Source organism: Eucyclogobius newberryi, unplaced genomic scaffold (assembly GCF_026437365.1).
Source record: "Eucyclogobius newberryi isolate DKJ021-1_F unplaced genomic scaffold, fEucNew1.0.hap1 SCAF_3, whole genome shotgun sequence".
Lineage (NCBI taxonomy): Eukaryota > Metazoa > Chordata > Actinopteri > Gobiiformes > Gobiidae > Eucyclogobius > Eucyclogobius newberryi.
Window position 1 is genome coordinate 29,262,958 of NW_027315945.1, and position 23,937 is coordinate 29,286,894.

The 23,937-nt window shown below is 40.6% G+C and overlaps 1 protein-coding gene across 3 annotated transcripts in view; it reads left to right on the forward strand.

Moving 5' to 3' along the window:
* The window catches only part of adam22 (ADAM metallopeptidase domain 22), a 75,487-nt gene that overhangs the window by 13,015 nt on the left and 38,535 nt on the right, over window positions 1-23,937 (forward strand). For all 3 annotated transcript variants that reach the window (XM_072461347.1, XM_072461348.1, XM_072461349.1), the window contains exons 4-5: window positions 11,854-11,920; window positions 22,215-22,297. In XM_072461347.1, the coding sequence (XP_072317448.1) occupies window positions 11,854-11,920; window positions 22,215-22,297 (150 nt within the window). The remainder of the gene's footprint in view (window positions 1-11,853; window positions 11,921-22,214; window positions 22,298-23,937) is intronic.

Sequence of the window (23,937 nt, forward strand, 5' to 3'; positions counted from 1 at the left end):
CAAAACTAAACATTTAACCTCCATATAAAATCTGTAGGGGGCGCTGTGGCGCCAAATGAATTTATTTCACTTCGAGTAGGTTTAGGGCAAAGAGTTTAACAACTGATTCTAATTTGACGCAATTCGGACTTTATCTGCGCAAACGGCAGAAATTTTAAATATGGGAGATTTCTGAAATTCTAGCTACAGTTTGCGGCTTCGCCGCACAGAGACCGTGAGAGGTATCAATGTAATTTGGATAACTTTTGATGTCCCACTCCTCAGTAGCATTTTCACCAAATTTCAGCTTTTTAGGGCCAACGCCCTGGGAGGAGTTCGTAAAAGTACGACGTTTGGAAAAACTCCGAAGTCATGTTTAGCCATTTTTGAAGCAATATGGCCGACATTTGGTTGGGCGGACGGCGTTGCCGTAATAATATTTTTTACTTCTCTTGTCACCATCTACCTCTGCGCCAAATTTCATGATTCTACGATCAGATTTTTTTTGGGTCATTTCCCATCTCTCAATGCATTTTTGGTACATTTGGGGGCGCTGACGCGCCAATTTTTTTTATTTTAGAAAAGGGAAATAGCCAGAATGTAGAGAGGCACGATTTTTAGAGGCGTGAACATTTTTGTGACTTTTCGTCAATGTTCACTGGGTGAAAAATAGGGGGGTTGGTCCCGAGAAGAAGAAGAAGAAGAAGAAGAAGAAGAAGAAGAAGAAGAAGAAGAAGAAGAAGAAGAAGAAGAAGAAGAAAGAATAATATTCCGATGCGAAAACAATGTTTCCCATTTTTCAAATATCATAAACTATACATTTTCGGAAAGCGCTCGCGCTTTCCTACCTCATGGTGTGGGTCCCTGGTCACTGACGGGTACTTTCGTTAATTTTGAGTGGGCTCCGCCCACTTTGTGTTTTTGGCCCTCTATACAGTAATAATGTTCAATTTTTGCATTACATGCTTATATGCACGGAACATGCAAGAGATGGGGAACGTATTCGTGAGCTACTTAGCGCAAATGAGTGCTTTATATGGGGATCTCAATGTAAAGTGCTCGTTTAGTGCGGTAATGGTAATGTTCCATTTTCCTACTACTAATTAGTATGCACGGGGCGTGCATGAGTGAAGGAGTGCGTTAGTGAGTGTTTGGAAGTGGGCGAGCGCTTCACGCTCGATTTCGTGCGCACTACGTGCGCACTTTCGCAGCCGTGCTTCGCACGGCCTTACGAGATTAATAGGCCTCTCGCCAGCTTGTGGCGCTCGGGCCTAATTAGAATGTTTGTATCATGAGTTCGGACACTGTGAAGCCACTGCCTGTGTCATGTGTTCCTGAAGAAAACATAAAGGTATAATATCTGCTTAATCTCTCAATTATACTTAACATTTCCGACTGGTCAAGTTACAATTGTACCATTGGGAAAATGTGTCTGCTTTATTTGACGCACAGGGAGAATGACACTAGTTAGTATTGTAGTAATTCACAACACTGAACTGAATGGATTGACACAAACTAAAAAATAAAACTAACTACACTTTGCTATAAATATCAATGTTGAAAAATGAAATAAACAAGACAAAGTTGGACTTTTCCTGAATAGTTTTAGTCTGGTCTTGGATCACATGGCAACATTTGAGAATATACTTTTAATATGTGATCTGACCATTTCTAGTCTATAGTCTGGCTATAATACTAAATAGCCAGACTACAGACAACAAATGGTCAGACTGCACACTAATTTATTAATATATGGACTGTACAGCCTTCTTAATCTATTTATTTATTTATTCTGGACTAGTGTTTTGTATCTAAGATGGCTTTTACTCTGTATTTTATCCGCTGTATTTTGACACTAATAACTGTTTGCACACTTGTTATCCATGTCTCTATGTCTGGAGCACTAGTCGTCTCTGTTATGTCACTGTCCGTTTTGTCATTAATCATCATGTCAATGTCATTAATGTTGTCTATGTGTGTGTGAGCAGCCCACTCTTTTTTATCTGCAACCAAATCTACCCTCGGGTACAAATAAAGTTACCTTACCTTACCTTATGTGATACAAGTTGCAGTCTATTGTATTAAAAAAAGAGACATTTAGTATCAAGTCTGTTCCTTAGTATTGAAATCAAATTTGGTTTCGTGACAACACTAAACTGACTCAAGACGGCCTTTGGTCACATCAGCTGGGATTAGAATGGTGGACAAAGTTGCTTTTTGGCCTAGAATCACAAGGACAAACTCGTATCACAACATTTTCTCATGATTTCATCCTTATTTCCCACACGAGCCGCTCCCTGTTCCCCGGCGCACACCTGCACACCCGTGACACGTGCAGCTTGTTCGAACACCGCTCGTCACATATACATGATTTAGCCCTCTCCCCCGTCCCATTCGGAGATCGTTCATCACTGGCCCACGTGTCCCTCCCCCTCGCCTGGTGACATCGTTACATGCTCGCCCCCCCCCACTCTCTCACCCATATCCCGCCGCTCTCTCTTCTCTATCCCTAATCGCTGTGTCCTCCTCTTTTAACTCCTACGTGCCTCACCTTTATCTCTCTCTTTCTCCTCCGCCTTCTCTTTCTTTCTCTGTCCTCCCTCAGTCTCTATCGTTCTCCTCCTCTTTTCTCTCTGTCGTCTTTTCTCCACCTCATCACTGTCTTTAATCCTATCTTATCTTATATTCTCCTCACCCTTATCTCTCTCCCCGTTTCTCCTCCTCCCTCCCCATTTATTTCTCTCTACCTCTCCTCCTCTATCACCTCTCCATATTATCCTCACCCTTATCTCTCTCCCTTTCTCGTTTCCTCTCTTCCTCTCCTCCTTTGTCCTCACCTTTCTCTCTCTTCTCCTCTCTTTGTCTCTCCACTTCTCCTTTCTTTCCCTCATCACTGTTTATCCTCCTCCCTCCCCCTTTATCCCTCTCCTCCTCACCCTGTCTCTTCTCACTCATTTTTTCTCTCACCTCCCCCTCCTCCTCCCTTGTTCTTTGTCTCTCTCCTCCTCTTCCACTCTCTCCCCCATTATCTCTCCACCTATATCTGCTCTCTATATTTGCCTCACCGTTATCCTTCTATCCCTCCCTCTCTCGGTCAGTGCCTCCCCCTGTCTCTTTCGCCTCTCTCCCTCCATTTCTGTCCTCTTTTTTCCCTCCTCGCTCTCTTTTCTATCCCTCATAACTGACTCTCCTGCCCTCTCTTTCACTCCCTCTCCTCCACCTCTCCGTCTCCCCTCCTCTGCCTCTCTTCTCTCCTCCTCTGTCCTCGACTCTGTAATTTATTTCAGCGAGGCGTGATCTGATTTACTGTGTACTTAATGAGAAAAACACAGAGCGGTGGAGGTGGAGGACAGAAGTAGTGAAGAAGGGATGGACGAAAGTCAAAAAGAACGTGCGATGGTGTCCTTCATGCATCCTTGAACGCGGGTGGGTGGCGTGAGTAGGTGCAGCAAAGATGGAGAACATAGATATTATATGTGAGCGAGTTTTCAGAGAGAAGTGCTCGGATGTCCCACCTTCTGCCAAACTGGATTTTCTGAGCTTTTAATTATGTCATAAGTAAGGTTGATGTAATGTTGAGGCTGTGGTTCTACACCTTTTTCAGTTGCGACCCTAAAAACAACAACTCCAACATAGAATAAAAAGTGGGCAACTCCCAAAGTGATAAAGAAGCCTTGTATCTAATGTTTGATTTTATTTTGAGGAGATATGGTTAGGTGTTAGGTGTTAGGGTTAACAACAAAAAATAAAGTATATTTATCACTGGATTTGAAGGTCGTCAAGCCTTATTCAAGACTATTATCAATTTTCAAATTCACTCCATATCATCTGGGGTCCCCCTGACATAAAATCATAACCCACAGATTGAGAACCACTGGGTTAAGGTATACTTTATTAAGGGGAGGGTAATTCACTCTGCATTTGACCCATCCTTCAATGCCGCTGGGGCGACCTTGTCAGATCAGCTTGGCCAGGAGTACTGAGGAGGATTTAACCTTGAGTGCCTGGAACAAAACCCACACAAACACTGGGGAGAAGCGTGTAGACTCACACACACAGAAAGGCCCAGGTTGTTGAATGTAATTATTTGTTTGAATTAGGACATATTAGGTGCTTATTAGGTGCTAGCAGGCAGCTTCAACATAAACATGCCAGAGTTAGCAAGCATAGCATAACTTCATCCTTTGTCCTAAGGCAGACAACATCAGATGCATCACTTGACATTACAACCCATTAGACATTAAATCTGAAAGGCGACAGACAAAAACAGAGATTAACAGTAAAAAAAAAAAAAATTTAAAAAAGAGTTAAAAGAGCTTAATATTATATATTGTAGATACGTTAACGATTGACAAATAACAATGATCCAAATGTTTTATCTGAATGTTGTTTATGCTTCAAGTACAGAACGGTTTCTTACCTATAAAAGCTCAAACATTATCCAACAAACACATAGCCCAGTTATTTCTCCTCCTGAATATACTCTTATACACTGCTCACTTATTTGTAGTCTTTATGTTCAAACAGAGTCACACATAACTTAGCGCTCGAGTCATCGTGTTGCGTTGTGTTTTGAAATGAGGCCGTTTGACTGGAGTTTGAATGGGCCTGAACAGAGACTTGGCCCAGCTGTGACTGTGGTTCTGAAGTTACCACAGAAAACAGCTTTGTATGAATAAAAGTTCAATCATTACGAGACATTCTGGCCCAACCTCAGCCAGTTATAGTCTTTATAACATCCAACTACCGATAATAGCCACTCCGGGATAACAGCTGAACTCATATCATGGAACCGATACCCAATACTCAATCAATCTAGCATTTTGTTTTCTGGATCAGCAACAATATCCAATACCAGTATCAGTATTATTGGTGAAGAAATGACCAATACAATTCCATCGCTGTTGATTAGGATCTGTCAGTCAATACTGTTGGTGAGCACAGTTATCTCAGAATTTCACAAGGTACCATTTATACCCCTTAAAAGCTTTCTTATACCATCTTCTTAGACCTCCCCCCTTTTTATAAAAGCCCCAACCACCTCCATCTGAAAGGATTAACCAATACAAAGAAATACACAGCCAGCAGACGCAGACAGGAGCAAGACTTTATTCAACAGAAGAGCACAAACTTATTTGATCTGCGATGCCCATTTATCTAAACATACTGTATTCTCTAACAAGGTTTTATTTTGATGTTGCCAAAAGTCAGTGTTTACCAGCAGCAGTGAAGAGTCTTGCACGTTGCCATCGCTCCACGTGTTTGTTTGATGCATGCAGCTTCACTGGAGTCGATGCATAATTCAGCAGCCCTCTCGATTTGGACTGTAGGGCGGAACGCTATAAGAGAGAGCAGCATCACAAGCATTTTATCTTGATTTATTTATATATTTTTAAAGGATTTTTTAAAAGACTCATCTCTGTGACAATTTTAGGTGAAATCGTCACGTCGTTATTCACAATTTTTGTATTCAATGCAGCTTTTTCTCGCCCATCGAGAGCGACTTTCTGCAGAAGAAGATGATTTTTTTACCTCTAAAAGGCAATACAAAAATAAACTGTATAAGAATCGTGATACAATCACACTCCAAGAAAATTGTGATATTATTATTGTTTGCCATGTCACACACTCCTTCTCTTCCTGTATATTCTTTCTTGGCACCGATTTGCACATGAGTGTATTGTAGTGTTTTATGATGAAATATAAAGATTGTTGTACTTTTGTTTTAGCCTTGTTCTCATCTAATTTTACATAAAACATAAAACGTTATTGATCTTACAGTGTAGAAATTAGCTTAAAACCACAATTCTATATTAAAATGAGGATCAGGGAATCAGGATAGTTGAATAGCCATTTGAACAGAAAATGAGTTTAAAAATATGCATATTTTCGGGCATTCAATGGTTTTAGTGATGACAATCTAGCTATTGCCTTAGCAATTACCTATACAAAACACAATATTTTTTGAATGATCAAAAGTCCTCAAAACACATGAATTATACAAACATTGTACCAGTTATTTTTTGTTGTTGTAATGACAAGGCAGTATATTTTGTTTTGTAATGTTTCTTCTTCTTTGTAAGCTCCAGTTTTCCCCAAGCACTGATGTAAAGTGATTGGTGAATGAATGAATTACAGCCAGGAGACCTTTAATGAGGCCTCAGTGGGAGAGGACGGGGGGCCGGGGCCGGGGCCGGGGCAGGTGAATGCAGCTGTAGCGTTCCCCACAGACACAACGCAAACCTATTCTGCTTTTCAAATCTGTATTTCGTTATCCACCTTTCCATCTCTCCTCTTTCTCTTCAATGCTCTTTCCCCTCCCCCTTTTCAGACCCCTGACACAGCACACGTCTTGCTCTTTTGTGTAGCTTCACCCTTTTATGACAGGGTTAAATGACAGATCCAGACAGGGGACAGAGGCACATGCCGGCTGTGTGCGGGCATTGATTTGTTTTGGATGTTTTGTTTGTGGTTTTATTCTAATGTAAATTTGTACTTTTGCCGTCAACATAATGACCCTGAATTATGTAGAAAAGGTTACATTCACGTGATATCACAACATACTAGAAACCGGTTTGAAATTGAGGTGGAGCACAGGTCACAATTTTATGGTTGAATTTTCCTTTTAACTGTCGGATTGCAGAGGTTTTGACCTGGTTTATGATTAATATTTCTGTAATTATCTGGCCTATCCTTCACAACTGTTTCAGAAAGTGGTGCCATTATTCAACCACAAAGGCGTGATTGTTGTCATTTGAAAGGACTTGAAGCCGTGAGTTTCAAAGGTTCAAAAATCAAATAAAATTTCAGACTCGAGAGATCCATATAGAACATTTAAAAACAGACAGAAGTCAAACAATGTAACAATATAAAACACATCTGCAACCCATTCTCTCTCTAGAGCCTCCAGAGTTCAGAAAACCTGAAACTGCTCTGCTCAGGCATTTCTGATTAAATTTTGTGAAGCTTCAAGGGATAAATTTACAGTTTTCAAAGTTTCCAATAACAGCATTCAGTGTGGAAACATTATTTTACACAAACAGCAGACTGGCACCTGTCCATTTAGGGATGTTTCATCATTATTATGCAAAGTGCAGCTTCTTGAATTTACTGCAACTGCAACTGCACCAAATACAGTGAAGTGTTGTGCAGTACGCTTTTAAAGGAGACATATTATGCTTTTTCTGTTTCTTAGTATTGAAGTATAACATAAGTAGATCACCATTTTACATTTTGTTCATTCACATTGCAATATTGATAATGGCTTAGAAACAGGTCCATTGACTTTCTGTTCAAAACTGCAGAACTGATAAGCTCCGCCTCTTCATTGGGACATTTCTCTGTATCAAGCAACAGATTTGTATTTACATGCATTTATTTGTGAAAAGTGGCAACGTGACATTGTAGAATTGTCACTCTGCGTCTTAATTTCAGTAAGTAAGTACAGACACATGGGCAGGGATAGGAGGGAGGTGAAAACAGGAATTTTCTTAGCACTCAAGCCTCAGCTGCTGTGACAATGTAAGCTCCTGTTCTCCATCTTAATTTATGAAGCCATGTTTGCAGTACACAGTGTGCAGTCAGGTGATATTTGAACTGCTGACCCAGTGGTTTGTGGGTGTCAACAAATCCTTCCAAAAAGACTTTCCATTCACTATCCACGGAGTCAGACGTCAAAGTGATACAAATTGGGACTTAACGTATAACAATTAAAAGTATGTCTTCAAAATGGCATTCATAACAAGGAAAAGGTAGTGTGACTGAAAGCCATGAATAGCCCCATCACTCTTATTATGTGTCTGCCTTTTACCACAATCGCCAAAGTGGTGCTAAGCGACAGACTCTTGGACTAAAAAGTTCCACACTGTGTTGGCTCAGCACTCGTCACAATAAAAGCGACTCCGGAGTAAAATGTTCCGCTGGAGTTGGACGTGATGGACAAGCAGACGGATCCCACCGCTCCGAGCTCTGCAGACTCTTTGCACCCGCTCAATAAGTGTTTTTCCATTTTCAAGCTCAGACTGAGTGAGAGTTGGCTGGCATTAGACGTGAAGTAGAGCGAGGCTTGTGATTACTATGTAAATGTATCTGAAACTGTGCAGGCTTAAGTGAAACCTTCGCTCTGACTGACAGCTGTGATTGACCACTGGCTCTGAAACAAACGTCGTCATGGTGATGGGGACAAAAAACCTTAAACAATGAAGGTAGCAGTTATTTTAGAGAGAAAGTGTGTTGTGAGATGGGGACAAAAAATCTTAAACAATGAAGGTAGCAGTTATTTTAGAGAGAAAGTGTGTTGTGAGAGGTTTCATGCTGTTTTAAAAGTAGGATAAGTGTTACAGCACAGTCTTGTCGCACAATATAATACATTTGTATGTGAGATATAGTATATATGATATTAGTATGTATACGAGTTGTCATATACAAATATTTATATTGAAATTGTTCTAAGTTTCTCAATAATGATAACTTTTCAATCCAACAGAATAGTGCTAAAATATGTCATTCAATGTATCAGTTGAGATTTAAATATCAGACAAAGTAAGGACTGTAAAATGGAGCACAATAATCCAGAAATATTTATACATTTTTCTATAATTATCATCACTGTTCACACAAAAGATTTCAATATACGTTTTACATTTTAATTGGCTCTTTGTCCTGCATTTAGGAACAATGCTGTATTATAGACAAAACATACCTAACAATTAAACATTTGCTTTCGCACCTTTAAGCAGTTCTTTTCATCTTTTTGTGAGCCAAAGCCTGTTTATGAGACCTCCTTAGTTCCACCAAACAAAGTTGACAAGACACTATTCCCCTGGTGTTCCCTTCAAAGCGGCCCATTGCTTCATTACAGTAAGTTGTCTCTGTATATGACGTTAACTCAAACAGGGGGTGACTCTGTTTGTTTGGGCGTGGGGGAGGGGCACAGTAGTCTGATTAAGAGCCTGCGTCTTTGTCCAATAAATGATTTAAATCCTGTAACAATTAAAGCTGAAATGTGTTATCGGGGCGGTCCATTAGAGAAGAGCGCAGACATCACAGGCCTAAAACGCACACCCAGAGGACCAGGCTCTGCTGCAGACTCTGCTCATCACATGACTGAAGAGGCTGTTTGATATCAGGCTTTGAAGCTAAAATATTACACTAAATCAACTTTGAACTTTTATGTCATGTCCCCCCAGTACGAGGGGAGATTCAAAATATTTGCCAAACCCTGAAAACATGTGTTCCTGTGCAATTCTTAAGTGTTTACACCTTCATTATATAATATAGGTCTTTAATAAACATCACCATGAAACATCTATGTTAGAGTTTAGTGTTGTTTTACTAATAGTCATGCTGCTCTTATAATATAAACATGTTTCACTCCACACCAGGGGTAAAGGGTGCTTGTTAACCCAGGGCCAGTGCAGTCTGTAACATGTATGTTTCATATAGAGAACATCACATTTAGTGTGGGCCTCAGTTATTGTAGTGGTATATATTTTATCATAATAATACACTTTCTTTTTAAATATTCTCCATATTTTAAGAAGCCTTCAATCACCATCACCATATTTCAACCTTTAATTAGTTGATAAATGTATTCAAAAAGTCTGAATGAAGAATATAAACAATCATTTGACTATTCGACTAATTGAAAAAATAAGGTTCCAGGTGAAATATCAGACGTGGACTTTTTATGAACATGTTTAGAGACCACTTGAATGAAGACTAAGAGTTTACTTTAGTCTGTATCTCGCAAACAAAATCCGCACTTTTCCCTCAATGAAAATGTTGTCATGTTGTTGTGTTTACATGCTATACGTGCCTTCCTTACATTAGTGAATATATGTTTCAGCAGACCTGCACTTCTACAATTACACACGCTGATTGATTGATTGATTGATTGATGCTTATGTATGTAATTTCGTTGTCAGGTGTGACGGGGAAAATCAATTCTTGCTTCTTGAAATAGAATAAAATGGAGGATACAATCTTTTATTTTGGCATGTTTTGTTTGTCTAAAAGCATTATGTCATCTCTCATGCAGTCAGCAACATGACCTTGTTTTTCTGCAGCCTAATTTCCCTTGGTCCCACTTATACACAATTGAATTCTTATATATTCCTTTTTCATTGTACTGTACTAAAACGTCCAAAGTTCTTGTTTTTATGTTTTGTTCCTCTTTGGCCCCTGACATAGTTTGATCAACACCTTTATTTTGGCTACATCTTACTCGGCCGTCAACTTAAACGCCTTGTACAAATCGCAGTTCTCTAGTGGTGTATTGTTTTTGCATATCATAATCCACTGAGTCAGCAAAGGTAGACCAAAATAAGCACTGTGCTGATGTAACTATTTACATTGCAGCAACGTTTTGTAGTACGTCTCTGGCTGTGTTTTCTGCACGTACGTTGAGTCGGAAGAGATTCTGGACCGAGGCGTTTATGTCATCTTATTTTTGTTCTGCTGCTGCTGCTTACCCGTTCACTTTTCCCGCGTGTATGCGGCCGCAGCCCATACATCTCTGTCGCTGATTATGCCTGCACTGTGGCTCTCCATTGGGATCTATGGCTCTGCTGAGAAAGCACACGCACTCATTCGCCTTATTTATGTCCATCCCTCCATTCTCTCTCGTTCCCTTGCAGTATTCATGCCTCCACCTTGATGCGCACGATATATTTTATTTTTATGTGCAGGGGATTCAGGGCGTAAGTTGTTCCCCCGTTTGATGTTTGGTCTCACTTTTGTGGCGCTGCAGGGAATATTTTTGGAAAATATCTGCCACTGATGTCAAAAAATCTAATTTCAGTGTTACAATTATTGTTGTAACGTCACAATTTTACAATTATTTACAATTGTTGACACTATGACATAGCAACATTGATTTGCTTTCTTTCACAAGTCTTATGGATACTCTTCCCTCACTAGCTTTATGAAATCAAACTTTCTGGATGAAAAAGTAATGATATTGTCACATAAACAGCCAGATGTATTTAGAGGTTTTTGGCGTATATATGTTTATCTGAAATGAATAATCTTGGCATTCCTATCTGCAACTTTATGTGTGGAATTATGTTTATGTTTCACCAAGTGTTTTGGCTCGTGCTGAAGTTGGTCAAACCAGTCCAAAAGTGACTAGTGGTTTAGAAATCAAGGCCTTTTTGTAGTTGGGGTAAAGTTGAGGTAGGAAATCCCTCATGGGTTCTGTTAAAAGTCACCTCTACTGGTGAGTCCTTGGAGAGCACTATAGAAAGTTTAATTATATTTAATGGAATTTATGAACATTACTATTCTGTGTTGGTGTTTTGGATCGGTGATTCCTCCCAGCGACTCCTATTTTATAACATAACATAATTACTTTATGGTTAATAAAGATGTTATAGAATTGTAATGATTATAAAATACTTTATGGAAGCAATTAACATTCCATGCTTTCATTGAAATTCACACAATCAAATTTGAACCTCTTTTCTATACATCCTTCTATACCTCTGAGAATCTTTGGGTCCTGACTGTTCTAGATGTATTTAAATTGAATTGAATAATTTTATTTGTACCCAAGGGGCAATTAAGAGGCACAGAGAGTAGCAGAGTTACACATATAAAAGTATAGATAAATAACTCACATCCTTCCATACATAATAGAAGATTATAACAGGACAGTGCAAGACTTGGAGCCCCTTTTGATGGGCTGCTTTGGATAATTGTATTTGTGTGCTGAAAATAGCCTAATCTCTCGTGCACTGCTCTCAATTAGTCAGAATGTGATGTGCTGAGGTTTTATGCCACCACAATAAAACTATAACAGTTTGACATCACAGCACAAACTGATGAGCGAGACATGAATCCACAAACATTTGAACTCTGTCTTTTCCTTTGCAGTGATCTCCTGTCGTCGGACTATGTGGAGAGGCATTTATCTGGAAAGGGGACTGCTGTTATTACAAATGTAAGTTATGTTTTTGCTTTGTTACTTACAATCCATGACAAATATGTAAAGGCAAATTGTGCACGTTGTAAAAAACAAATTTGTGCAGGAATCATTTTCACTTTCTTAAATGCGCTTAAATACTTTATTTTAGAAGGACGTTTCTGAGCTTTTTACAGGAATTTGTTTTTCACTTTTTCATCTTTTGTGTCACAATTTAAAATCAGTTTATTTATCTGTTACAATTTTCTGAAGGGAAAAAAAGGCCAATGCTAAACATGTGCAATACAGACTCCTATATTCACACAAAGATAGAGCCAATATTAAATAATCAGTTAATAATAATACAGCTGTCATTTCCTCACAGACTTCCCCTTCTTTGGTGTCAATGCCTAATCAATGCTTTAGTATTCACAAGGGGAACAATACAGTTCAGCCAACTCAGGTAAAATGACAAATGTGTGAGTTTAAGTGCTCTAATCCTGTCCACAGTGGTCCACCACACACAGTCAGAGTGGGGATTATCCTGTGTTAAGAAGAAGATTAGGCCGATATTAGATCCTTTAAGAGAAGGATCTTTATGTTGCACTACACACTGAAACATCTAATGAGATTAAGAACCAGAGGCTCCTCTGTTTAACTCGACGCACAGAGGGATAAAGAGCTGATTCACACCTTCCATGTTGTGTTTAGAATCAGGTCCAAGATTCAAATTATAATGATTTGTTTGCTTGTTTTTTGTCACAAAGGCAGGACAACAGTAGCATTAAATGGGAAGAGAGTGGTGTGGGACATTCAGCAACCTAGGGCTGCTATTAATTTATGAATTCATCATATAAAAATTACAATTTAAATGGACGCAATTAGCAAATCCCAAAGGCTGCAAGGCAAGGCAAGGCAAGTTTATTTGTAGAGCACATTTCATACACAAGGCAATTCAAAGTGCTTCACAGCAGGAAAAATGCATTCAAATCACAAAGAAATTACAGAAACAGAAATACAATAAAATTAACTAAATTAAAAATTATCAATCCAACTGATTTTCTAAACTAATAAAATCACAAACAAAAGAGAAGAGTGCAAAGAAAAAATCCTTTCAGTCATATGCGCAGCTAAACAAAACTGTTTTTAGCTTAGATTTGAACATTGTCAGAGTAGAAGCCTGTCTCACATCTTCAGGAAGACTGTTCCAGATTTTAGCTGCATAAAACTGAAACGCAGATTCCCCATGTTTTGTCCTGACTCTGGGCACCAGCAAGAGGCCGGTCCCTGAGGTCCTCAGAGTCCGAGATGGTTCATATGGCACTAACATATCCAAGATGTACTTTGGTGCTAGGCCATGGAGAGACTTGTACACAAGCAGAGCTGCTTTAAAGTCTATTCTCTGAGCCACAGGGAGCCAGTGCAGAGACCTGAGAACAGGACTAATGTGATCATACTTCCTGGTTCTAGTCAGGACCCGAGCAGCAGCGTTCTGGATGTACTGCAGCTGTTTTACAGCTCGTTTGGAGAGACCAGTGAGCAGGCCGTTACAGTAGTCTAATCTACTGGAGACAAACGCATGGATAAGTCTCTCTAAATCTGGTTTTGACACTATATTTTAGATTTTGGCAATGTTTTTTAGATGGTAAAAAGCTGCTGATGTTATTGATTTGACGTGGCTATTAAAGTTCAAGTCTGAGTCCATTATTACCCCCAGATTTCTAATTTGGTTTGTAGGTTTTAGAGCGAGACTCTGGAGGTGACCGCTAACACTTTCTCTTTGTTTCTGTGGGCCAAAAACGATTATTTCAGTCTTGTCTGAGTTCAGCTGGAGAAAGTTGTTTTGCATCCACACACTGATCTGTTGGATGCAGTGACAGAGTGAATCTACTGGTCCATAGTCACCTGCCGATAGTGAAACATAGATCTGAGTGTCGTCTGCATAATTGTGATGGGACACATTTTCACTGCGTATCAACTGACCCAACGGCAGCATGTAGAGGTTGAACAGAAGGGGACCCAGGACTGACCCTTGGGGCACTCCACAGGTCAGGGTCATGTGGTCTGAGACACAGCTACCAATTTCAACAAAGTACTTCCTGTCTTCCAGATAGGACCTTAACCAGTTTAGGGCAGTGCCAGTGATGCCCACCCAGTCCTCTAGTCTCTGTAAGAGGATCCCATGATCGACAGTGTCAAAAGCAGCACTCAGATCTAACAGAATTAAGACTGAGGCTTTGCCCGTGTCAGTGTTCAGGCGGATGTCATTTGTCACCTTGACAAGAGCAGTCTCAGTGCTGTGATGAGGTCTAAAACCTGACTGAAAAACATCAAATGAGTTGTTTATTAAGAGGAAATCTGTGAGCTGTTTGTAAACAACCTTTTCAAGGACTTTGCCCAAAAATGGCAGATTAGAGATGGGCCGGTAATGACTCAGTACTGCGGCATCAAGACTGCTCTTCTTTAGGAGAGGCTTTATGACCGCAGTTTTCAAAGACATTGGGAATGTTCCAGATTGAAGCGACATGTTAATTATGTGAGTGAATGGTGCTAACAAACTGTTCAGCACAGACTTTAGAAATCTGGTGGGTAACACATCAAGGCAGCATGTAGATGAACTCAGACCGGTGATGATCTCATGGACAGTTTTGTCAGTTACTGGTGCAAAGTGAGTTAGCTCTAAGTGTCTTGGTGGTTTTAGGGTAATTTTTTGCATTGTGGGATTTATAGCATTTTTAATGCCCTGAACTTTGTCATTAAAGAATAATGCAAACTCATTACACTTGGATGTGGAAATGAGTTCTAACGGCAGCTGAGCTGGAGGGTTTGTTAATCTGTTTACTGTGGCAAACAGGACACGCGAGTTGTTACTGCAGCTTCCAATTATTTCAGAAAAATATCTTTCCCTAGTTCTACATAAGATTAGGTTGTACATGTTCAGCTTTTCTTTGCAAATCTCTTTTTGAACCTGGAGCTTTGACTTGCGCCATTTCCGTTCGGCCCTGCGGCACTCCCTTTTCTGTGCCCTGACCGAATCATCATTTCTCCACGGCGCCTTCTGCTTATTTTTAACCATTTTAGCCTTTATAGGGGCGATGGTGTACAGAACTTTCAAAACACTAGATGTAACAGAGTTCAACAAATCATTTACATTAGAACATGAGACATTTTCAAAGTTTATCATTTCCATAAACAGTGCACCTGTGCCATCACTTATGTGTCTCCGCTGAACAACTGCAGGACCAACCGGAGGTTGGGGAGAAACAGACAGGTCAAAGAAGACACAGAAATGATCAGACAGAGCAACATCGATCACATTAACATTTGAAATATTTACCCCCTTTGTAATTATGAGATCTAGAGTGTGTCCTTTGCTGTGGGTGGGGCCTCTCACATGCTGAGTAAGACTGAAGGTTTCAAGGACAGCATCAAGCTCTTTAGCGTTTCTGTCACAAATATTATCAACATGCACATTGAAATCACCTGTAATGACCAAACCATCAAAGTCTGTGCATATGACTGAAAGCATCTCAGTAAAATCATCAATAAAACCTTGGCAGTGCTGGGGAGGCTTGTATAAAACAATGAAGAGAATGGATGGAGACCGTTTTAGCTCCATTTTAAAGGATACATACTCAAATGATGAAAACACCCCAAAAGACAACCTGCAGGTAATTATTTCATCTCTAAAGACAGCACAGACTCCACCCCCTTTTTTGTTTTCTCGTGTTTCAGATTCAAACTTAAAGTTGGGTGGAGCAGATTCTATCAGAACTACATTTCCTGTGTTTTTGTCAAGCCATGTTTCAGTTAAAAACATAAAATCAAGATTATAAGAAGAAATAAAATTATTAATTAAGAGAGATTTGTTACATAAAGATCTGACATTTAGCACAGCAAGTTTCAGACTAGTTTCAGTGGGACTGGGCTTTATCTTTTCACAGGGAATATGAATCACATTTCTCAGATTGGGCCTGACTCGCATTTTGTTTTTCCATCTGTGTGATGATGTGACTACAGAAATAGCACTAGGGGGGGCTCTTTTTACATAGGGCCCCGGGTTGGTTTGATTTTTAATGTGACAATAAGTCCCGGCAACGCTGAGACCCAGTGCATCCTAGCTATGGGAGATACCAGGTAAAAGGCGAGGTTGGATGGGTGGTGGGGCTTTTGTAGCCAAGGAGAGTTTGGGACCAGGTGAGAGGCGAGGGGGGATGGGTGGTGGGGCTTTTGTTGGTGTAGTCGGCTTGTGCAGGGAAGAGTTGATAAGTATTGACATAGCCCTTGCTATATTGGGCGTGAGTGGAGCCATCTTAATGCCTGATTTGATCAGACTTTCAAAATGGCTGGGAAGGCCCATGGGTGAGAGTGGAGATGAGAAGGAGAATGATGAATCTTTAGTGGGAGTAGATGTTGCAGGGGGAACCCAGGGCTGGTGTGAAGGCAGGGGCGATGACAGGGATGTTGTTGGGCTTGTCACAGATGGGTCCAAGGCCTTTGAAGATTGTTCCTTTGCTGGAGGCGGTGGAGGTGAATGTGGAGCAGCTGGAGCTGAATCCTTTGCTGGTGGTGGTGGAGCAGCTGCTGATGAATCCTTTGGTGGAGGCTGAGGTTGTGGTGCTTTTGATGTTGAAACATTGGCTCGGTCTTTGGCTGATGGAGCAGGAATTCTTCTCTCATTCCTCTCTTCTCTAACTATCTGCTCAGGACCCTGTCCAGGCCCAGTCCAATGCCTCAGAGCGTGGAGCAGGTTCTCTGTCAGCACCCTCACTCCACCTCTGCATAGGTGGGGGCCATTTCTCTTAAACAGGTCCTCTCGTTTCTAGAATAGATAGAAGTTCTCAATGTAGTGTAGTCATCTCGGGGAACACTCTTTGGACAGCCATGTGTTCAGCTGAAGAAGCCGGCTAAACTTGTTTATCCTCCTGTCGATGTTTGGAAGAGGTCCACTTATGAAAGTTTTGATTTCCATTTTATCAAGCACGTCGAATAACTTCAAGAAGTCTTTTTTCAAAACTTCAGTCTGTTCCCGCCGCATGTCCACTGCACCCACGTGCACAATCAGCTGTTTAGCTCCTCCATGCTTAGCCATAATATTTGGAAGGAGTGACGTTATCTCAGAAACAGTGGCGCTTGGAAAATAATGTGTGTTTATCTTTTCATGCGTCACGTGACTTATCGCCCCGTCTCCTATCAAAACAATCCGTGTGACCTTGGCTTTTGGCACAGTTCCTCCTCGCTGTATTTTGGCCACGTCATCGTTCCTTTTTTCATTTAATTCCATCTCTGAAAGTGGTAAAAATCTGTTGGTGAGCTGTATTTTAGGTGACTTCACGTTATCTTTGTATCGTTTAGGCTTTGCTCCAAGTTTGTTCCAAGAAACAGCCTGGTCTTTCTGGTTTTTAGACAGTTTTGGAAACGACACAGAGTCACTGCGGTTTAGGTTGAAAGTAGCAGTTTTTCTTGTAAAAAGTGTGCTCTTCTTACCGTCGGTTGACACAGGAATGGTATCGTGAAGAACTTTTTCAGATTCCAAAACAAATATCCGTGTTTTCAGCTCATTAATTTCTTGTTGATATTTCCGACAGTGTTCACAGTCTTTCTCCCTTCTTTGCCCGGACATGTCGCTGGCGTCAGATATGTCGTTAAAACTGGAAAAATGTTCTTAAAATCCTTGGTTTACTTGAAAAAGTCTAAAGCAAAAATGTTTGGAAGACAAAAACTGATTAAAAAGCAAAATAAATAAGGAAAGCAGCGATAGCAAGCGGAGCGAGCAAAAAAGCGTGTGCACTCTTCGGAAGCAGCCAAGATAAAAGTACCGATACCATAATTTCCTCCCCAAACAACATGTCCTGTCGTATTCTACATAAAAACTGCTAACAGCAGTTTAGATCTCTACAAACTTGATTATTTTATTAATTTGTCAGTTCAAAGGCCTATTTTAGTCTTTTTTCAATTCTCATGGATGCGTTTAAATATTTACTTCCTATTGTTAAAACACAAATTGCAAATCTAATTGCAACCACAAAACAAAACGTCATTATGTGCTTCAGCATTTGCCTCGAGCCTGAAACAATGCTGCATCGGGATATTTACGCCTCAGTCATTCAGGATAATCGAATAACAAAAGCTTTCAAGAAGTAGCATCTAGACATGGTTTTAGTTGGGAAAAAGTCTTATGAAGCCATTTTACCCTGATAAAAAAGGCTTTTAGTGCTCCATGGTCAGAAAATAAGTTATAAACACCCTTTGAAAGGTTTGAGTGTCCTTTTCTTAATTATGTGTAGTGTTTGTTTTTTTTATCTGATAATTAATTACCATCAGAGCGGAGATAAGTGGTCTGACAAGATTACATCTCACAAACAGTGAAGCTTGGACAATGATAAGTCGAACACAAGGCGAGAGGCGACAGAGGAGGCAGAGGAGGTAGAGGAGGAAGAGGAGGTAGAAGACATAGAGGAGGCAGCGGAGGTAGAGGAGGTAGAGGAGGTAGAAGACATAGAGGAGGCAGCGGAGGTAGAGGAGGTAGAGGAGGTAGAAGACATAGAGGAGGCAGCGGAGGTAGAGGAGGTAGAGGAGGTAGAAGACATAGAGGAGGCAGCGGAGGTAGAGGAGGTAGAGGAGGTAGAAGACATAGAGGAGGCAGCGGAGGTAGAGGAGGTAGAGGAGGTAAAAGACATAGAGGAGGCAGCGGAGGTAGAGGAGGTAGAGGAGGAAGAGGAGGCAGCGGAGGTAGAGGAGGTAGAGGAGGAAGAGGAGGAAGAGGAGGTAGAGGAAGAAGAGGAGGTAGAGGAGGCAGAGGAGGAAGAGGAGGTAGAGGAGGTAGAAGACATAGAGGAGGCAGCGGAGGTAGAGGAGGTAGAGGAGGAAGAGGAGGCAGCGGAGGTAGAGGAGGTAGAGGAGGAAGAGGAGGAAGAGGAGGAAGAGGAGGTAGAGGAAGAAGAGGAGGTAGAGGAGGCAGAGGAGGAAGAGGAGGAAGAGGAGGTAGAGGAAGAAGAGGAGGTAGAGGAGGCAGCGGAGGAAGAGGAAGCAGAGGAGGCAGAGGAGGCAGCGGAGGAAGAGGAGGTAGAGGAGGTAGAGGAGGCAGCGGAGGAAGAGGAGGTAGAGGAGGTAGAGGAGGCAGAGGAGGCAGAGGAGGAAGAGGAGGCAGCGGAGGAAGAGGAGGAAGAGGAGGTAGAGGAGGAAGAGGAGGAAGAGGAGGCAGAGGAGGAAGAGGAGGCAGAGGAGGCAGAGGAGGAAGAGGAGGAAGAGGAGGCAGAGGAGGAAGAGGAGGAAGAGGAGGCAGCGGAGGAAGAGGAGGCAGAGGAGGTAGAGGAGGCAGAGGAGGAAGAGGAGGAAGAGGAGGCAGAGGAGGCAGCGGAGGAAGAGGAGGAAGAGGAGGAAGAGGAGGCAGAGGAGGAAGAGGAGGCAGCGGAGGAAGAGGAGGCAGAGGAGGTAGAGGAGGCAGAGGAGGAAGAGGAGGAAGAGGAGGCAGAGGAGGCAGCGGAGGTAGAGGAGGCAGAGGAGGCAGAGGAGGTAGAGGAGGCAGCGGAGGAAGAGGAGGCAGAGGAGGTAGAGGAGGTAGAGGAGGCAGCGGAGGAAGAGGAGGCAGAGGAGGTAGAGGAGGCAGAGGAGGAAGAGGAGGCAGAGGAGGAAGAGGAGGCAGAGGAGGAAGAGGAGGAAGAGGAGGTGGCTGCTTATAATTAGTAGCTCTTCATAATAGCTCTGCTTCTCACGCTCGTTCGACTACATGCATTTTTTATATCAATTAAGGTTCAGCCATTTAATTCCACTCAATTTGAGATGAAAACAACAATTTAGTTCTTAAAATAGCCTGGACAAGATGTTTGCGAGCTGCAGAAACTGTCAGACTTCTTTGGAAGATTTTGCTAGATTGAATTACTATCCACAGGAAACGAAAATAACAATTTTTACACATTAACAATAATTCAGAAAGTGGTGCAATTATTCAACTGCAAATATGTGATTGTTGTCAGTTGTTGTCAGAGCATAAAATGAAGACTTTAAACAGATTTACACCTCTGCGCTCGCTTTGAGGTCTGAGGGCCAGCTCCAGCTCATGGGGCCTCAGACCAGACTTCAAACCAGGAGAACAGGGCCTTCTCTGTGGTCGGCCCCAAACTCTGGAACTCTCTGCGTCCCCCGTGTCTTAAGTGTTTTAAGTCTCGTCTTAATAACCACTATACTTTTACCCCTTCATTCTCTGGCTTTTAACACCGCATGAGTTGTGTGTTTTTATTTTAATTTGTTTTCCTTATTTATTGCTATTTTATGGTTTTATTATTTGGCTTTATGGCTTGGTTTTGACCTTACTGGTTTTATTGTTTTTTAAGAAAATCAAACTTACTATCCCTTTGTGTCTGTGCAGCACTTTGGAAACTGAAATGTGACAGAATTTTTCAGAATTTTTTTATAGAAGACATCCAACATCTAACTGACATTCTTTTGTGTTGAAAGTTACATTCTAATAATTCAGTGTTTTAGTTTGGACATTTTAGTTTAGTATTGTAACCGCAATTGAGCCAACTTAATACGTTATCAAGCTAAACGTTGTTCTCTGACCTCATTTTCCAAATCCTAAACCAGAAATGCGAGCTGTAACCTGGTTTATTTCCAGCCGTGTCCCAGAAAGAAAATAGTACAAACTTGGAATACGTTTTTATATTTAATCCAGAAGGCAAGAACTCGCCTGAAGTTGTGTTAGCATCAGAGCCAAGTGCAGAAATTGATCCAGTGATAAAAGCCACAGTTCCTCAGGGGCCGGGCTTCCTGCTTAATGGCTGTTAGGCAGCGTGAGACGGAGCACTCAGATGTTACACAGGTCTGTAGGAAATAACTGTGCACATGCAGAGTTAGAGAAGCACACACAGCTGCAATATTCGGCGCAGGAAGAGGTTATTTAGTCATTTAACGTGCAAAAATCGGTTCAAATTTGGTCACACATTCATGCACTGAAAGTAAAAGGGTTATATGGCTTTTCACGGCTAGATTCTGTGGCACAATTACACGTTTTGAAGTCATTTCGCTACAGAAAATATCACAATAAACGATGATATTGATGTATCACTTCATGCCACTGACTTTGCATGAAGCAGAATGTAAATGCTAGCTTCATTTACATTTTTTAGTTAGCTAGTGTGTTTAATGAATCACAGAAGTTATTTGCAAAGAGAGAAAATGCAGAATAAACACCCGAAAAGGATTGCTCCAGCTCTCATTTATTGAACGATAAATTGATATAGTTGTGCTACATTAAATATTTGACCACCAGGGCTAATTTAACGCAAAAAAGAAGATTTAAAACAGTGTCAAAATGAACGGATTTCAATGTGCTGTTTGTTTGTGCAAGTGTCCTGTTGCTATGTGCTGTGCTTACTGCTCTTTCTTGGCTCTACAATCTCAAACTGAACATATACATTACGTGTTGGCAAATGAGTTCTGCGTGATTGATCGCGTCAGGCACATTTCCTGATGAGAAGGCGCAGAGCCAAAAGGAAAACCTCCATTATGGATTGATATGATTAGAAAGGTGCACTTTTCTGGTGGAGGGTCTGCTGTCTTCTCCATGGTGACGTTAGTGCTTTGCCTGGAATTAGGCCTGTCACAAATGATTACTTGTACATTGAGTTTTATCGACTAAAAACAGGTTGAAATATTGTGACTGAAGGATTTTAGATGGAGAATATTACAAATAAAGTTCTATCATTGTCTAAAATCGGAAATTGTTCATTGTTTTTTGACATTTGGATTTAATAATGCCAATGTCCTTTCCGTATGTGTTTTAGAGTCTCTACAGTCCAGATAACAAAGATTATTTTTTATACTCAACTAGTCACAATTCATCTTTGGAGCCCTGCCTGGAATGTTTCACTGTCTAGAATTAAACCGTTCTATTAGCTTTTTATTTCTTACTGTGAGTGAGGTCACTTTTCCACAGATCTGACCTGTAACTTGTCTCCATGGAGATGGTAAATGCCTTGCTGTGGGCCATTCAGGGCTAAGATATTACATCTACAGACACAGGCGCCGGAGTCTCCAACAGAGATTCTAATTCTCTTAATTTGAGAAGATTCTGATTTTAAAAAAAATTAAAACTTGGATAGCTTATATTTTTGGATTCAAGATGTTTTTAACTTCTGTCTTTGTGATGAGGATGATTTACATGTTCCTAATTTTCCTCACCTCAGGCTGAATTATCCTGAAAAGCTATTAAAAACGTCTAAAAACCACTCAAATAGTCCCTGCCCTATAAGTATACTAATCTAACAGTCAAAACAACTCAGATTATGATTGTAAATGAGTGTATTTGAAACCCTTTTTGTGTTGTTTGCAGGGAGGAGAGCACTGCTACTATCAGGGGAAAGTCCGGGACATCCCTCAGTCCTATGTGGCTCTGTCCACCTGCCACGGGTTACAGTAAGTATCAACCAAACTACTATTATTATTACTGCGACAAGGGCGGCACAAGCAATCCATATTCTACAGATAAAATATAGAAACGTCTGTATATATATGACAATACTACAAGCTACAAGTGTTAAAGCCAGTTTTATTCTGCTTTGTCGCAATATTGCCCTACATTTAAATGATGAACAACAGTGTAAAAGTGCATTAACGTATTGTATTAACTGGAACGGCTGAGGCTTTCTCCGTGAGCTCCCATGATGTGGAAAGTAATGGATCAGAGCGTTTAAAGGTGATGTCATGTCAGACGGAGTCATAAGAGCTGAGTATTTCTCTTCTGCTGCGTCAGGTCTTTACTGTAATATACATTGAAAAGTCTGTTACCGCATGTGCATGAGTGGAATGCAACGCAATTTGAACTTCATTTGGACATTTGAAACCAATTTGACAGACTTTGGACTACTCTAAATGAGACTTTTTTAAATCTATTTTAATTGTGCCAGGATTTTTTTTGCATTTATGTTTAGTTGATGTCTACTTTATATTGCTATTAGTTTGATTTATACGCTCTGGTCTGTTTATTTGTTTATATATTTAAAAAAAGATATATAAGATAAACTAATCCTTTATTTTACACACATGGGGAAATTTCATTGTTGCAACGCAGGTAGATACAGAGGAAAAGAACAGATAGGAAGTTTAAAAAACACTCTTAATATAAACAAAAACTCCTATAGACAAAACCTCTCATTTCCTAATAAGGAATACAGGGGGAAAATAAATAAAGATACAAATAAAATAAAAATAAAAAACAGCTAGCGTAAGACAAGATGATATATATAGCTCAGTGTTAATTTTGACAAGATTTTTGTATTTAATTTGATTTCATCCCTCCTGACCTTTTTCAGTTTTAACTATGATGAATAATATTGCTTTGGTCCATGGGAAATGATGGCTTTGAAGTTCCTTTGACATTAATTTTGTGTCTGGTGTAGTTTAGGGTGCTGGGATCAAAAGAGGATGGACCGCTCCTTCCTTCCTTTAATTAATTTATGGTGAATTATAATTACTCAATGGAAATATCGGAAGCTTTAGTTTTAGTTTCATAACAAGTACTTTTTCATCAAATAGGTGTAATCTCTCAATCGTCAAGAAGTGGTCCATGGAGGAAAATATTTTTTTTTTTAATCGACCGGTCTGTCAAAACAGTGTGATTTCTTTTTTGGTTTCAGTCAGAAAACAAAATCCCCCGTCTGTCCTCCCAATCCCACTGCCCGTCAGACATTGTATTGATTAACGAAACAATCTCTATACATTCTAAACCAGAAAAGTCATGTTAAGTCACACTTTATTGTTCCCATAGATAGAGAAATGTTTCCTTTGTCGTTGACTCTGTGGTCACTTCTCCTGACCTTGTTCTATATGTTCGTGGTCAGGAACACGTCGCCGCAAGATTGTACTCTAAAAATCTTTACTTTAATCCTTTATCCTTGACTGTAAGCTTTTAACAGGCTGCGCAGACGCAACCTTTGACTCATAATTGCCTCCTCCAGACGACTGAAACGCATCACTGACGTCGACTGCTCCTGAGTCACAATCTGGATAATATTTCGAAACAATTACACCTTCTGCTAATGTCTGTTTGTTTCTTT